At 39.6% G+C, this 17,954-nt stretch overlaps 1 protein-coding gene across 1 annotated transcript in view; it reads left to right on the top strand.

The window, feature by feature from the left end:
• Positions 1-1,514: 1,514 nt before the first annotated feature.
• Positions 1,515-17,954, top strand: part of hcrtr2 (hypocretin (orexin) receptor 2) — a gene marked incomplete at its 5' end in the record, with an annotated part of 43,255 nt that continues 26,815 nt past the window's right edge. The window contains one exon of the mRNA XM_079634716.1: positions 1,515-1,731. Within this exon, the coding sequence (XP_079490842.1) occupies positions 1,515-1,731 (217 nt within the window). The remainder of the gene's footprint in view (positions 1,732-17,954) is intronic.

Raw genomic sequence — 17,954 nt, 5'->3', positions numbered from 1 at the left:
TTCCTCTGAGGAAGGACTTTCTGACTCAGAGACGGGGCACCCTAAGGAACCCGCGTCTGGACCTCTGGAATCCTCCATGTCTGGTCCCTGAACAGGACGCGGAGGTTCTAGGTGACTAACCCCAAGAGGTACTTAACACCATCGCTTCGGCACGGGCGCCGTCTGCGAGACGTTCGTACGCCTTGAAGTGGAACCTGTTCGGACCCCGAAGATGTTCGATAGCGTTCGTGCTTTCCTTCTTAGAGCAAGGGTTGGAACGAGGGCTTTCTCCCTTCACCCTCAAAGTGCATGCTGCCGCTATTCCTACCACGACCACATCGATCAGTAGGGAAGTACGACCTGGTCATCAGGTTCCTTAGGGGGGCGAGACGATTAAATCCTCCTCTGCCCCCCTCCTTACCCTCTTGGGACCTTGTTCTGGTGATTCGAGCACTTCAGGATGTTCCCTTTGAGCCTCTGCAGTCAGCAGACTTAAAGATTCTGTCCATGAAGACTTTGCTGCTGGTTGCACTGGCCTCTATCAAGAGGGTAGGGGACCTGCAGGCATTTTCAGTGGACGAATCGTGCCGAGAGTTCGGGCCGGGTGATGTGGCGTCGTGGCGTCTCCGTCTGCGACGTGGCGTCTCCGTTCCCTCCTTCAGGGAACGAGGGTTACCATACGTCACACGGATCTGAGAAAATTATTTAAAAGGCTGTATTCTACTGTCAGGTCAGTAGATGGCGATGTCTCTTTGTCGAGAAATACCCTGCAAACACGTAAAATGACGTCACCATTTGCACAAATCAATGATGTTTTTGTTGTTTACATGGAGACGATAAAAATGCCTCGTTTTCAAAGCCTTGTAGTTTGAAACCCCTTTTCCAAATGTTGCTTTTTCAGGCCCCAAAAACACTGTTGTCCTGTAAATGAACGGCCAAAATGCATAAAAACTTTTACATTTTTTAGTTGGAAAAAAATCTTGTCTAAACTTGTTTTGGACGCAGCCTAAAAGTCCAAACTAACTAATTTGCATTTAAAATGCAACACTATTTGGGCACCATTATGTGACTTACTCCTCTTGAGATATAAACCTCCATGTATCATTAAAAGTGATGTCCAAAATCTCAATGTGTTCTACTTTATTATTTACCATGAAGAATTACAATTCAACATGATGAACCTGTCACAAAGAAAAAAATATATTCTAGTACAGCATAATAAGATTGTTTGACTGTGGGTAGGCTACAATTTATTATGAGATATATGGATGACAGCTAGACTTGAATAAACATGAGCATCCTCATGAGACATTAAGAACCATGCAGCAAGCACTGGATAATGCTTCTCTGACTTCAAAACGCTTCTCTGTCTTGGTAACTAATTGATAATAGGCTGAGAGGTGCACGTTGCGTCACGACGCCAGCAACTCTGAGTTGTACCCCCCTTCCTCCCCCTCTCTCTCTCTCCCCCTCACACACTCATGCGGTGTCAGTCATCCGCGATGCTGGAGAGAGAGCCCGGGTCCGCGCGCAACATGTCCGCGATCACCGCTAATGACGCGTGCGATGCCTGTTCCACACCAGCGCTGCATCTGAACTCCACGGAAATTTACTCGCATCCTCATGTTGATGACGACGAAGAACTTCTCAAGTACATTTGGAGGGAATATTTGCATCCTAAACAATATGAATGGGTGCTCATAGCTGGATATATCATGGTTTTCCTCGTATCTCTGGTCGGAAACACCTTGGGTAAGTAAGTTTGCAGCGCGAGAGGAACTCAGAAAATGTATTTCAGAAGTGCTTTTAAAATGTTTTACACTCAGACGAATAGCTAGCATTCCAGCGCTGTCCATCATGTTGCCTACCTCGTTTTGCGCATGAGATCTACATTTATGTTTACGCATCTGGCGGATGCTTTTATCTGTTGCTTTCTCTGGGAATCAAACCCATAACCTTGGCGTTGCTAGCGCGTGCTTTTCTCTTTAATGTACAGGAAGGCATCTCACAAAATAATCATACAATATTATATTTGACTTCTCTGACTGCTCTCCAGAGAAGTGGGGAAGCCAGAAAAAAGGAAGCCTGTAATACTCAATTACAGTTAGTTCAGATTGTTTAAGTCATTAATGCAACTCATGTAGGCTATTATAAAAATGCAATTAAGCTGCACGTGCCTTATTTATTTACTATTATTATTTGATTGTCTGTCAATTTAAGAATGTAACAAATGCATACCTTAACAACATTCCAAGCCTCTAGCTTTCTTTCTTCATTGACTTGATATATTTATAGACCTTTGGCAAATCAAATCAAGTGTTGCATTGCTCTTTTAGAAGACATAATGAATGTAATACTGTGCTTTTACATGTGTTGTGTGCCTGAGGATGGAGGGCAATCACATTTGAATTTAGAAATATGATCAACCCCCAAAGTATCTGAATTCAAGATTATTGGTTAAGTAATTATAGCATGTTAATTGTGGGTCCTTTGAAATGTTACTTGACTCAGAATGCATTAGTGACATCTTTCATGTGCTATTCTCTTTAAAGGTGCAGTGAGAGAGTATTTATTTATGTTTTTTTTGTGTTGTTGCATCAAACGGAATTGCAATCTATCTCAACCCGTGAGTTTTGGACAGAGCTATCTGTTTTCTGTTTTCCTACTGGCATGGTTTAAAATGACACACTTTACAGGATTTTTTTGCACAAAAAAAAGAAAGAAAATAAAACATTATTTATTTGCCATCATGTTGCTCGAAACCTTTATGCTGTTTTTCTTCTTCTTCTGTGTAACATATTTGAAGAATCTGCACGCTGCTCAATGCTGTTCATTGTGACCATTTGGTAAAAAAATAACACACACCAAAAGGCATGCACCATCAATATAATCCAAGACTATAGCCTATTGTAAATCTTCTGAACAGGCCCGGATTGGCTAATCGGGAGCACCGGGAGAATTCCCGGTGGGCCGGTCTGTTTTATTGGCCAGGAGGGCCGGTGTTGTCATGGCACTGGGTTGAATGTTTTCCCTTTATAAGCTCCAGTCACAGCGCAGCCCCACTATTTTTTTATTATTATTTTCTCGCAGCCCCACAAAAAATAAAGTCAGTTGTTAGAGATGTGCGAACAAAAAAATTAGAGATACAAAACATGGATAATAGGCGCAAAGGCGGCGCTGAAAAGGCCAGAATAATAAAAAATCTCTAGAAACTCAAGCGGCCAAATAGCCTACGAGTCAGAGCCGTACCCATTATGGAGTTCTCCGATTTTTCTGAGTGTATAACGTTGTGAAATAATTGCCTAATATTAACTCTAATTTGTTGCTGCAATGACTCGTATATCGCGAGTCACGACGATAACCGACCTCATCATCTGAGCTGCTTCAGCACTCAAACACCGCTCGTCGGCAATGGCAAAATGTTTGAGATGACCGATCAAAGCAAGTGGGATTTATGTTCACAGAAGCGCGAGCCGCGGCCGCGCGCGAATCCCAACGCGACGCTTCACGAGATAAGATGCAAGTAGCTAAACTAAACAGCTGTTTTACAATAGAAGTTTTAAACAACCGACATAAATAATCAGTTTGCAAAGACTGTGTCAATCAAAGCTCAGCTTCGAGAAGGGGAGATTTACAGGTAGACTAAAGATAAAGAGACTGAGAGAAGAAGAATGAGAGAAGGAGATGTAGATGGGAGAGGAGAGCAGGTAGAGGAATAGCCTATTGCATACTGTGCCCAGAATGAGAATAACTTTATAACAATGAATTCCTATTTAACACAGATATAGCCTAGCCTATGTTCTTTGACAATGACAGTGGAATCATAATATGCCCCCGAACCCCCTAGCCAGATCACTTTTGGGACCTTTGTATTTATAAAACCCTGTGTACTGCTATTGCACTGAATAGAAAATTATATATTTTTTAAAATACAATGAATTACAAGGCTGTACAAAACAGTGCACTATTGCAGACTTATATACTGAGGGTTTAATTACATTATTTTAATATAGTCAGTCAGGGAACTAAAGTGGGCCGGTCTAAGGCATGAAACTCCAGGGCTGAAAATGAGTCCCACTCCGGCCCTGCTTCTGAAGCTGTATGTCTATGTATGAGACTAAAAGTCGTTATTTGGAAATAATCTTTCCCTTTACCAGAGCTCTCAAACCAAATATGATTATGCAACAAAGTACTGTATTTATTCAGGAAAGTCTAATTCCGCTCGCGCGTGAGATCAGCCGCGGCTGGTTTTAAAGTGACAGCAGCCAATAAAGCTGTCTATCAGTAAAGTTCATCAAAGAGCAAATGTAACAGAGAAAATTACTCCCTGATCTTGACTAAATAACTTTTGTAGATTTAATAAGGTTTAGTCTATATTTAATATAACGCAGTGCAGACAGTTTGATGAGTTTATTCCATTACTGTATATCGTTATGTGATAGACAGGAAGGAAGGGCACAGGTAAATATGACATTTATTATGGGTTTATGTGAGGATTGTTTGACATTTAAATTAAAAGTTGTTATATGTTCTGAAGTCTAATAAATGTTGGACTCTTATACAATACTTTGGGAAAAACAGCATATGGTTTCGGATTGATGTGTGTGGGTTCATTAATGACTGCATTTTTCATTTTAGGATTAGCTGTTCTTTTACATTGCTCTATCCATATGGAATATCAATTGAATGTGTTATCAATATGGATACACTGCATATTACAATATTACAATAGCTTTGATACAGCCATTTCTACAGGTTATTACTTTGATAAATGCATGTGGAAGAAAGATGTCAGATCAGAAATGTTCAGAGTTATTAAATGAAATTGAAAGTACTACATTATTAAATGCATTCAAACCGAATAGCTAAGTGGAGAAGATTTGAAAAGACATGGACTTGACAGTGCAAAGGCAATTTTCTTTTCAAAATTAATTTCCTTTACATTACGAAGTGCTCTACTGATTTTTTTTTTTTTTTTTTTTTACTAAAGTCAAAAAAGTTGTTTTAATTTAATATGACTGAATGGAAATTAATATGTCAGGCTACACCAGTTTAACAATAGCAAATATATTTATAAATGTGATACAAGTGGAACTAATAAAAGTATAATTTGCAATTTTTTTTGCATGAATTATGAAACAATTAGCACACACAAATTGTTGAGTTGTGTTGATGTCACAATGGTTCTTACCATCATCTTTAAAAATCACACAGAACAGAATGAAACCCTGTCACTGTCGATCTACCTGCGGATCAAATTTTATTTAATAACTCATGAATACAATAAAGTCAGTTCTTCCAAATGTAAAAAAAATGGAAGTCTGTTTAATACCCATAAATGTAAATGAGATTATGCTCACTGATTTAGAGTATAATCAGCTATAAAACATAAACCAATCATAATTTGCTATAATAGTTTGATTAAATGTATGAATCAAATTAGAAAGCTGTGTGATATCTGGAGGTAGTAGTTGACATCATGACTTCTGCTCAAATTACTCTCTTGGTAACATCCAAATTAGCTAATTTTACTTTACTTATGAATATATTTAGTGTGGTAAATTATATTTTTATGTACCAACAAATCAAATGTTATTTTACAGTGCATGTAAAGGAGTGTCTGCATTATGTCCAGTTCTGTGATTGATTCTACTGATAATTCCATTCTGACAGGTATAATAAGCTATTAGCATAATGACTCTACAGGGGATTGGATTATTGAGTTTTAAACGGTACTTCGTCTCATTCCCTTCCCTCTCTTCAATGGTTACTCATATCATCTTACAGTAAAAGTGCCGTTATCCAATACTCTGGCAGGTAGAGCTTCTGTTGCAGAGCTACTGCGTACCTTTGAGAAGTGTCACTTTTTTTCCTGGAAGTGCATGTATGTGCTGTGGGGGATTCTTCAAACAACCAGAGCAAGGATGGTCATGTGATGAGCACATGAAACAAGCGGAAAGACCTACAACCATTTTGAAGATGCTTTGAAAATGCCCTACATAAAGTGTGTTCATGCACCAACTGGAAACCCATAGACCTCGAGGGAAAGTCCAGATTCTCCTGGCAGGAGGATAACCACGTCTTGAATATTGGGGGAGGAAGGGTTGTATTGGCCTTTTTATTTAAAGGAATTAAAAGTTATTTGCACCAAATTATTCTCCATCCAAACGGAAGTAAACGGGCACTGCTGTGATTGGCTAACTCCATGCCCTCCGTTACAACATGTCGTGTGCTTTACAACATGTTTAGATGGCAAGCACTGTGATGGAGATCAGAGAACAGTTAGGTCCTGTCGAACGATGTATTCATTCAATTCAGATTGGATTATGTTGGTAATAGGCACTTAACTAATTTAAGAAGTTATGTGCCTCTCACAAGTGCTTTCGATCTTCTTTCTGATCTGAATGGTGTGTGTTGAGGTTTGCCTCAGATTTGCACCGACTAGCTTGCAACTGAATGCTTCATCAAGCGTCTCCATGCTTGAAAAACTACTTTTAAACAGACCATAACAGACTATTTACGTGCATATTTACAGCCGGTCTATCCGCACGGGATCAGTATTACTGGAGGTAATTTTCCGGACCATTTTCCGGAAGGTAAAAGTGGTTGTAATCTTTACTGACATTGTCTGTAACGCTCACTGAGATGCACATTCAGACGGGACTAAAATCACTGAGAAGCTCTTGAAAAGGAGTGAGGGGTGACGAGGTAGCGCTTGAAGTCAATGGGGCTGTCGGCAAGAACAGGTCCAGTCATTCAGGGATCAAGGGTCTTTATTTCACCTCCAAGCAGGTATTGTAGGTGTGTGTGTGTAGGTGTGTGTGCGCGTGCGCGTGTGCGTGTGTGGTTTCTACAAAGGAACAGAGGAATACAGCATTTTAGTGCACAATAAACAACGCCAAATCAAATAAATGGTAACTGCCAATGTTACATTGAATTCACACGAAATAAAGTAATATAAACAATACATGAGGCCATCTACTCATATTATAAGCTCAAACTCATCTAAATAACTAAAGATAATGCCTATGCAGGAAATATAACAAGCATAAAAATAAACACATTTAGGCCAAACGTAAGAAATACAGAATCATATTTAAGGATCAAACAAAGGCACTTACATGGTCAATTACGCACACGCAGGAAAAACAAAGAATGGAGGAATAACTCAGTCCTCTGCACAGTATCCGTGTGCAACAGAAGGAGGAAGTGGTGGGTACAGGTGCAGCTTATAAAGCCTGATAGGGTCCTAATTCACCTTTGGCTAAGCCCCGCCCCCCTTAGTTACTGTTGCTACGTCCGTCAACTTCATCTGGGCTCTGGTTTGGTATCAACATGGCTTATGCTGTGACGGCTCTTCCTGCTGACATTTTATCAAACTTGTATAAAGCAGCAAATAAAGTGTCTGATAGAAGTAGGCAGAAGGGGCTCAGTGTGCGTTCGAAGGCTATATTCAACACACACCGGTGAAACGCAAGCAACAACAAGGCATCCAAATAGAGACAAAAGCATAACGGTCACAGTCAAAACATGAACCACCGCATATCCTAATGGAGACGGAGACTGGGACTCACAATATCAAGAGCAACACTGTTCATGCAGAGCTGGTCTCTATTCACTTCTATCGTTATTACAAAGCAAACGGACTACGCGAGTATAAAGTTGTGTTTATTAGCAGCGTGTGCTAGCGTATCAACAATTAGGGTAGAGAACCGAAATCATGACCTAAACCAGCATAAAACTGTCTAACTAGTATAACTTCACAGTAAGGTTAAAAGCTAAATGTATCTTAGAGCACAAAAGTGTGTTGTTGATCTTGAGGGGTTTCGCTGACTGAGGACGTCCACCAGGGGCGGACTGGCCATCGGGAGCACCGGGACATTTCCCGGTGGCCTGGCGGTCGTTCTGGCCTGCCGGCTGCCAAAAAAAAAAAAAAAAAAAAAAAAAAGGTGCAGACGATCAGCCTGGCATGTGATAGGCTGGTGTGCAACTACGAATTAATTGACGGATCTCTCAATCGACGAATCATAATGGCGGAGTGAAAATGACAATCCCACCCAACGTCACGAAGCACTGCCTAATATCTGACTAAATAGTTCAAAAAATGGAGCGTAAACGCAAAGGAGGAGCAGAGAGGGAGCGTTTAAAAAGGAAAAAAGCCCTGGCCACAGACGCAGCAAGCTTCTGCAAAATCTCAGCCATGTTCGCCAGTAAGGGAACAGGTCGGTCAAGATTACATTTACATTATATTTGTAATAATTTGGCAGACGAACGCTTTCATCCAAATAGTGTTAATTTCGTCAGACGAGACGAGACTAAAAATGTTCGTCAACGACCTTTTTTTTCATGACTAAGACGAGACGATGACGAGACTGCACCAATGTCCAAAAACGCTGACTAAGACTTAATTAACATGCATTATTGTTGACGAAAAAAGACGAGAACGTTTTGCATAAAATAAAAACTAAGATAAAATCTCTCTTCATTTTCGTCTCCAATCGTCTCTACTTGCCATCATCAGGAGATAGAATATTCATCTGTTATGAACAGATTAATGTTAAAAACTAGTAAAAATCTATTAAATTTTGTTCAGGTAATTATGACATTTAACCAATATTTGAGATGTGTGAAACACTATTTGACTGAAATGATTATCAGAAATAATCTCAGAAATAATTTATTTAAAAAAAAGACTAAAATGTTTTAACTAAAACTTAGAAATATTGAGTTTCTTTTGACTAAAATTAGACGACTAATTAAAATTTGACTAAAATAACGAGACTTTTAGTCGACTAAAACTTGACTAAGATACCTTGAGTTTCTTTTGACTAAAACTAGACTAAAATGACGAGACTTTTAGTTGACTAAAACTAAGACTAACTAAGACATTTGGCACAAGACTAACACCAGAGAATGTCTAATAAGTGGAGAACTGCCACTCTCACTACACTTCCGGCTTCTGACTGGTTGCAGTTCCACTCTGATTCCACATGAGGGCGCTCACAGGACGAGTGCAGAATGAATGGAGGTCTATGGAGCTATACCCCTCAAAATCCACTTTTCTCAAGATATAATTTTTTGTCTAGTAATTTGAATGTTGTATTCGAAAGGAGATGCAAAGAAATTGCACATTGCTGGGTGTTAGATTTTTTAGAGTCACTTATTTGCTTTAAAAAGTCTTTCAAAATGTCAATGACGTCATACACATCGTACGACTAGAGATACTGCTTTACGGCAATCCTTCAGTCACTGTGGTGCTTTCGCGCTCTGCACTTTCTTTTCTCTCAAGGCATCGCCAGCACAGCTGACACAGGTAAACACACAACACAGCGGACACAGGTAAATACACGTGCTAGAAGAGTTTCTGCTAGAAGACATTCTGTTCCCGCTTCAGATACCACGATGCCATCAAGCGGTATCTCTGGTCGTAACCAGTCCTTCACTGACCAATCAGCGTTCATTAGCAGAATGCTAGCGTGTTATGGGCAACAACAACTCAACCTGTAAGAAATCGAAAGAACATAAGTACTCGTTCATTCAATTTTCGACCTATAACCCATGTTGAACTTGCCAAACCTACAATCAAATCTGAGATTTCTCAACGGCAATCGGCTGAAAGGGACAAATTTAGCCGTCTAGCCCCATAGACTCCCATTCATTTTGCACTCGGGGGCGATCGCCCCCAGTGGAACTCTGGTGGAACTACAACCAAAATTCGGTACAATAGGACTTAATAGGGAGTGAACAGGCTCTCCGTAGACGGGCTCTGCTAACACCGTGTCCTAACTACACGCGACGCGACGCCGCGACACGCGATAAAAGGTATCTTTTCCATGTTAATCAGAGTTTTTGTCCTAACCAGACGCGACGGTGACACGCGAAGTTTCTAATTTAGAAACGGTTCCTATTTCTGCGACGTCGCGGCTGACAGATCCGCCCACACAGAGATCTCATTGAATAAACTGATTGTTATATGAAGAAATTACACTGGTTATGAGTACACATTATTTATTTTTAGTTAAAAATAGGTCACTGTGCCACAAGCGATAATGGATAATTTACCTCAGATTTTGAAAGCATATAATATAGCGTTCAAACTGAATTCTATGCAAACATACAACTGTACTTCATAACAAAATTAGTCAATAAGTATATTTTGTTAATGTTTTGATTTTTAATAATGTTATTTCTTGATTTGATTATGTCCTTACCCATTTCCAATGCGAGTGCGGGCCAGCAGTGCGCTTTCACAGAGAGACTCCGCCCACACGCTGTTCTGAATGGCTGTGATTTTTTGATTGACGTGTGGCGTCTCACAGTCGCGTCGCGTCTAGTGTGGACAGACACACTTGCTGTCGCTGGAATTTTATCGCGTCGCGTGTAGTTAGGACACGGTGTAAGACTAAATTAAAAATAGGTGACAAAATTAACACTACATACAAATCACTTAGATAATCACAATAGATAAAATTAAACAAACAAACGAGCAACAATATGTAAGTGGTGCTGTGTCAAGTCTCGTTTCGTCTACATGTAGCATATTTTTTATATAATAAATAAAAATGTATAAAAAGTAGACAGAATAGTGTTAGTGGGTCAAATTGTTTAAATAATAAATAAATCAAGTAGATGGTATGGAAAAGAATACAGTGTTAGTTATTTAGATTTTTCATTTCTAGTCTACAATATGTAGCCTACAATGTTTGTTTGTTTGTTTATTTATTTATTTTGAAAAGGTGACGAAGGAAGCAACAGTAGCACTAGAGCTGCAAATGCTCCTGCTGTTGAGCTAGAGGTGGTGGACAGTGAGTTTTTAAGGGTTATTTTTTTATTCATTTATATTGCATCTGGTAGTCTACCTGTCACATTAATAGGGTTAGCCTACAAGTTTATCAGTCCAGTAGATTAAATGAATAGGGTGGTGGTGACTGCAGCAGCAGAGGTGGCCTGGCAGTGGAGTCAAATTCCCGGCCTGAATTATTGTCCCAGTCCGCCACTGACGTCCACACAGTTTAATCCAAAGACGACACTTGTTAGGATTTGACTTAAAAAACGGACCCCCCTCCAACCACTCTGGGAAACACGTATCTGTGTTACAAATGCCCCAGGCACAACGTTTAACCATATTTTTGATAAAACTACGACGGTAATAGCCTGCCGAGACCAAAAATATGAGACGCCTGTGTTAAAGTCAATGGAGCGCTGTGAGAAAGTGTCGGACCGCTGTGGGAGCTCGTTCTTGGCTGCGCAGTGATTGGTCAATCTACATTCTAGGGCGTGGCTTAGCCAAAGGCGAATTGGCTTGAGATACGGTGGGTGGAGCTAGAGGTTAATAGGGACATGAATAGGCTAGGAGGCTGTGGCACATGCGTTGCACCTTGCAGCTTAGGGGCACAAAAACCTTCTGAACAGCTCTGCTAATAATGACTTTACCCCACCTCTCCATGTTAAACTAATCCAGTCTGATTAGGGCTATAGACGAGTGTTGTAAGACCGCTGAGCCAGGCCGGCCTAAAAAATTAACTTTTGAAGCTTTGTTATTCTAACAAGAAAAAGAGCACTGGTCCATTTCTCAGTGTCTATGGTGTTTACGGCCCTGCACTTTAGTGTTGTCCACAACACCTGTAAGCTTGGATTCACCGGCCGTTGGGAATGTCCCTTGAGGATGAGGAGCGCTGGCAGCCAAACCGGGAAAAGTGCCAGCGCTGATATAGCCTGGGGCTTCAGGTCATTATATCACCCCGTGTCTACTCTCCCCAGGCCGAAGCAACAGCTGTGACTTCATTCATTATCAGGCCGCTTCAAGAGTCCACTCTTTCGAGACTAAACAGTCAATTGTCAAACTGCACAAACCTCTCTGTAGTTTTAGGCTTTTTACAAAAGAGACAGTGATAAGAAAAGACCAAATTGTTCTGATAAACATGAAATTTCTATTATAAACTTGAATTTGCCACATAGATTAGAGAAGAATGGCTTAATATCGAGACATGCTCGCGCAATTATAAAGAACTGAGTCCCAATACATGCCATTAATAATGAAAGCACTCAAACCCGGCAAACTAACATGTATTTGTCAGTCTGCGCTTTTGGGAAAGACAATCTTCCTCAGTTGTCGAGAAACAACACAGCCATCGGGTATGTAAATAGTCTTCTCATTTCTAATTTTCTCATTTCGTGTGCAATATAGGCTAATTGTCACAATTTTTATTTCTAAAGGTTAAGTCCATTTCTGTACAATAAGTTTAGGTTACAAAAAAAGCCATTGAACTTTTCACTGTTATTGCCCACGGAAAGAGCATTTAACCTCAAGATGTTTTTTGATTTTTTACAAAAACCTCTGAATTATTAATTTCAATAAGTTCCACTAAATATGCTAACAGAATCCACATTGATCAACTGTTGTCACATGGCAGCTTATCTGTGACTGTGGGAAGGCAGTTAATCCACCGCTATTTCATGTCTTATTCATGAGCCACTCAGATCTATATTTACATGTATTTACTGCACAAATGTTTTCTAAGCAAAAGGATTTACAGGAGTGTGCATGTGTCATAGCAATTTCTCATCATCAGGTAGAGTAAAATACAAATCAAGATAGTAGTCTTTGAGGATATGAGGATGAATATTTGCAATCAAATCACATACAGGCCTGTGTTCAGCTAAAGACAACAAAGAAGGAAAACCTGAACCTAGTACTGATTATGTATATATAAAATAAAATTAATAAAGATATATCTTACTATTGCAATAATACATGCTATTGAACTGTAAAATTAAAAAATCAAGAATTTATAATCATGATAATATTATAATACAATGTGTTAAAATAAAAGTAATAATTTGTGTTATTGTAATTATTGTTTTTAACAACAAAGATACATCTTATCATCATTACTTATTTATTTTACTTTACAGAACAGCAGTAAAATTACAATGGGTGTTTAATGTTTTCTTTCAAACGTACAAGTTACAAGTTCTAGCTGGATTTCCAGCACAGGGGGACTTAAGGCCATTTCGCGATTTCAATCATCATAACCAACCAAGTCATTTTTTTTAAGTCAAGAAATGATTCACACTTTCACCTTTTTGTATCAAAACACTATTTAAAACCCGCCTGTGGCGACATTTCTGCAAAATGATATAAGGCTACATCTTACATTTGGCCAGAGGAGAACTGGCCTCCCAACAGAGCCTGGCTTCTCCCAAGGTCTTGTTCTACACTTCTGTCAGCTGATGGAGTTTGATTAAAGGACAACCCAGGTAACAATTTATGGTTCCCAGAACGTTCTGGGAACGTTCGTTTTTGGTTGCGGGAACGTTCGTTTTTGGTTGCGGGAACGTTCCCTTAAGGGTAGGTTTTGGTTCCCATGGAAAGTTTTCTTAACGTTCCGGGAACGTTCGTTTTTGGTTACATTGCAACCTTTAGGGAACGTTCCTAGAACGTTCGCTGTTTTACACTTAAAGCCCTGTTTTCAGATCGTTTCTGATGAAATAGAACGGTTAAGATAGAAATTTGGACACGTGCTGCTGGCCCCCACCTCCACAATGGCTGCATAGGTGCACTGGAACAATCCTTCCTAAAACGCATTAAACTTTCGTTTACAAAGACGTGAAACTCAGCGAGTGGTCAGGAGTGTTCACTGATATGCTCACACAAAAATCGCTGCACAAGATGCTTTCCAACAGGTGTTTTACCATTCGTTGTAAAACTGTGGACCTATTTTTCCAAACGCCTCACACCCGTACATTCTTCCGTTGAGAGCTTGAATAATAGACACTCCAGCCCAGGTGGTGGCGGCGGAGTAATACCATACCTCACAGCACATCCAATACAAGTCAATGGAGTTGGACAAAAACTACGATAAAACCTGTTGGAAAGCATCTTTTGCTGCGATTTTTGTGTGAGCATATCGGTGAACACCCCTGACCACTCGTGAGTTTCACGTCTTTGTAAACGAAAGTTTAATGCGTTTTTAGGAAGGATTGTTCCAGTGCACATAGACAACCATTGTGGAGGTGGGGAAACCGAAAATTCTCGGGCCAGCAGCATGTGTCCAAATTTCAATCTTTAGCTGCATTATCGCTGAATCAAATTCGAATGTTCGAATTAAAATTGTGTAGAACATCTATATGCAGCTATAATGCACGTACTGTAGGTGATTTTGAATTAATAAATGTTGATATACAATGGTTAGCTACTGTTAAAACTAATCGTTGGGTTGATATATTTTTTAGACTACTGACTGACTCTCTATGAACAATGGCAAGAAAAACTAACTTTATCACTCCCAGAGAGCCCTCTAGTGGTCGGGAGCATTTCCGTTGTGTTGCGGCTTTATTTCCTTGTGTTGTAGATTTTCCGTTGTGTTGTGAACTTATGTTTGCTTTTTAAATTTCGTTGTGTTGTGCACTACTGGGCCACCGTAGATTATAGCTGAATTGAACTGATTTCATAATTATGAACTTTACACATTGAACTGAATTGAGCTGAATAAAGACTGTAATACTTTTTAGAGCTGCTTTACAGCACAGTTTGTCTCTTATTTGATGATGTTTGCATCATTGAGATTAACCACGTTTCCGTCCACCTTTTACGCAAACGTTGAAAATGCCAAGATGTGCGTACATTCTAAGAATACGCATAAAAAAAACTTGAGGCAGATATTTATCCCATAAGAAGGCATGCACACAAACTATGATGGAAACATTTACAGAAAAAACAAGATTATTGATGCATGACTTTGCCTCAACTGAGGATTTTAGATCATTTTGTAAACATTATGGGAATGTTACTTTTCAATGTTCTCTAAACGCTCGTAAATAAGAAGTAACATTACAGTTTTTCTTAATTGCTAAAACACTAAAACCCATTGGCTGAACAAAGTTCTCAGTTGCCTGAACTCATTTAGCTAATTGTGCAGTCTGTTGTCAATACCTTAAACCATCTCACATTGTAAAACACAATTTGCAGATCTCACTTAGACTTTTCAGCACAACTAAACACATTCTCATTCTCAAAACACATTCTGCTCTCTAATGCACATGTCATCCATACTGGTAAACACAAGTGGCAACAATCAAATACAAATAGAGAACACATGTCATTGATTGAACACAACCATTTAAATTGATTTAACCTGTTTCAAATGATTTGACACAACCAATATTTGATTTGTGTCACTTTTAGTATTGTATACTGTAGTACAGTGCATAGGCTGTATACTGTATGAACACATGTATGGCCCTGAACATTGTGCTAACAGCATTTGTTAACAGTACTGACTGTTCAATAGAGTTTGACTGGTGGTTCATATCAACAAAGAACAATAATTACAGTATCACAGAGACAAAGGACAAGTGTGTGAGATGCAGGGTACAGAACTGTAAAAATAGGGGTTCAAGGAGGAGGAAGAACAAAACAAATTTTCAAAGAGCAAAGCAGAGTAGTTCTGATCAATGTTGAGCTACGTCCTTCGGATGAGACGTAAAACCGAGGTCCTGACTCTCTGTGGTCATTAAAAATCCCATGGCATTTCTCATAAAGAGTAGGGGTGTAAGCCCGGTGTCCTGGCCACACTCCACCCATTGCCCATACCAATCATGGCCTCCTAATACAGTAATCCCCATCCACTGAATTGGCTCTATCACTCTCTCTCCTCTCTCCACTATACAGTAACTGGTGTGTGTGCGTGTGTGTGTGTGTGTGTGTGTGTGTGTGTGTGTGTGTGTGTGTGTGTGTGTGTGTGTGTGTGTGAGCGCACTGGCGCTGTTGTACTGTGGCTGCCGTCGCATCATCCCAGTGGATGCTACACAGGTGGTGGATGAGGAGAGACCCCATGATATGATAATAAAGCACTTTGGGTGTAAGTGTAGTACATGTGTACAGTAGTAAATGCCCTATTCTATTCTGTTCTATTCTATTCTATTCTATTCTATTCTATTCTATTCTATTCTATTCTATTCTACTATGATAGAACATGTTTTTGTTCGTCAAAAGACAATGATGGAAAAATATTAAATTAGTTTTGAGATGAAAAATGTACTTCTCCCTGAGAACTATGTTTTGAACAATGTGTTTTCTATTGTTTGGTGTATTGTTTACTGACTGCTTGATAGTGTATATCATTTTGATCACTTTGTTTATGATTTGAGAGCAGTGTTTGATTTTGATTCGTTTTAATCTGACTCCATGAATTAAAAAGGTTCAATGTGACAAAATAAGGATATGTTTACACTTAAAATAGTTGCAAAATAGGTGCATGTGCAAAAAGATTACAGATTATCCGAATTTAATAACTGTTTTGAAACAGTCCACAATTATCAGGTGGATTGGTAATAGCTGAGGGTATGGTGTTTGGGTATAAAATAAGTATCTCAGTCTTTGCAAGGAAGGATGAGTCATGGTTCATAACTTTGTGCCAAATGTTATGAAAGAATTGTCAAACAATTCAAGAATCACATTTCTCAAGGTGCATGACCTTCAATCCCTCAGATGGCACTGCAATGGAAACCATCATGCTGCTGTGTTAAATATAGCCACATGGGCTCGGGATTACTTCGGAAAAACCGTTGTCACTTAACACAGTCTGCCACTGCATCAAGAAATTAAACTTAAGACTCTTAAGACTGTTATGCAAGGAGAAAGCTATACATCAGTTCTATGCAGAGACACCGCTGAGTTCTCTGGGCACCAGCACAACTCAGATGCTCTAAAATACAGTGGAAATGTGTGCCGTGGCAAACATCTGTCATGGGATGGGTAACTTGCTTGTGTTTGTGAAGGCACCACTGACGTGGAGGAGTATATTGGGATTGTACAGAGACATTTAATAGCATCAAGATGACATCTTTCCTGGGAAGCAAGATGCCAATGACAGGCCTCATTCTGCATGTGCTGCAACTGAGTGGTATCTAGACACTCCACACAGTAGAAGGGATGTCCCTGACTGCCTGCCTACAGTCCAGAGCTGTCTCTTACTGAAAATATATGGCCCACCATGAAAAGGACAATCAGACAACGACGACCAAGGACTGTTGAGCAGCTGCCTTGTATCAGGCGAGATTGGGTAAAAAATCCACTTGCAAAACTACCCAAACTACTTTTCCAACTGTTTTGGAGTGTTTTGCAGGTATTAAAATCAAATTTTAATAATAATAATAATTATTATTAGTTTTATTATTATTATTAAATCAAATTTTGTTTATATTTACAAAATACACTTAAGTTGGTCAGTGATTGAAAATCTTTTCTTTGTAATTTTGTCAGTTAAATAAAGTTGAAAGGGAATTAACAAATCACAGATTCTTGATTGTATTGCATTTTACAAAACTTTTCTGGAAATGGGTTGCATCAACTGATGAGAATAAGGCTGCGTTCACACTGTCAGTCCAAATCCGATTATTTGAGTATCCGATTGGAATCTGATCTGAAGTGATTAATGTCCACACTGTGGACAATGATTTCTATGACAATGACGTTGCGTTGGTAGGAATACCCAACAACAACATGCAACATGGACGGGTTTGAAATAGAGATGTTGTCTCATTTAAATCTTACAACATGGAAATGTGTAGCCGCCACGCTGGACTATGCGTCTTCTGAGGGAAAGGCCGGCCGAGAAACGACCTTGCAGGAATTACAGCACTGAAGCCACTGGGCAGTCAACTGAGTCCAATTGGTGCGGAACTGGAGGATTGCAGCTGAACTGGAGGAGGCTGTTATGCACAGGTTTTTTTCCATGCTGTTGTCTCCGCCGGTTTCAAAACACTCCGTTATATTGTCATTTTTTGCAACAACACAGCATTTTTTCGGCAGCGACTTTCAGCGTGTTTCCTATAACAACGTCTGACGTTTACATTCTATGTGGCATGAGAAAGTGACATAAACCACGCAAAATCCGATCAGAGCGGTCAGACTGAAATGGACTGCCATTGTGTCGATGACGACACTTTGGGGAATCCCTTCAGCGTCAGCG

Source organism: Phoxinus phoxinus (genome assembly GCF_949152265.1).
Source record: "Phoxinus phoxinus genome assembly, chromosome: 14".
Classification (NCBI taxonomy): Eukaryota; Metazoa; Chordata; class Actinopteri; order Cypriniformes; family Leuciscidae; genus Phoxinus; species Phoxinus phoxinus.
This window is presented reverse-complemented; position numbering and strand designations above follow the sequence as displayed.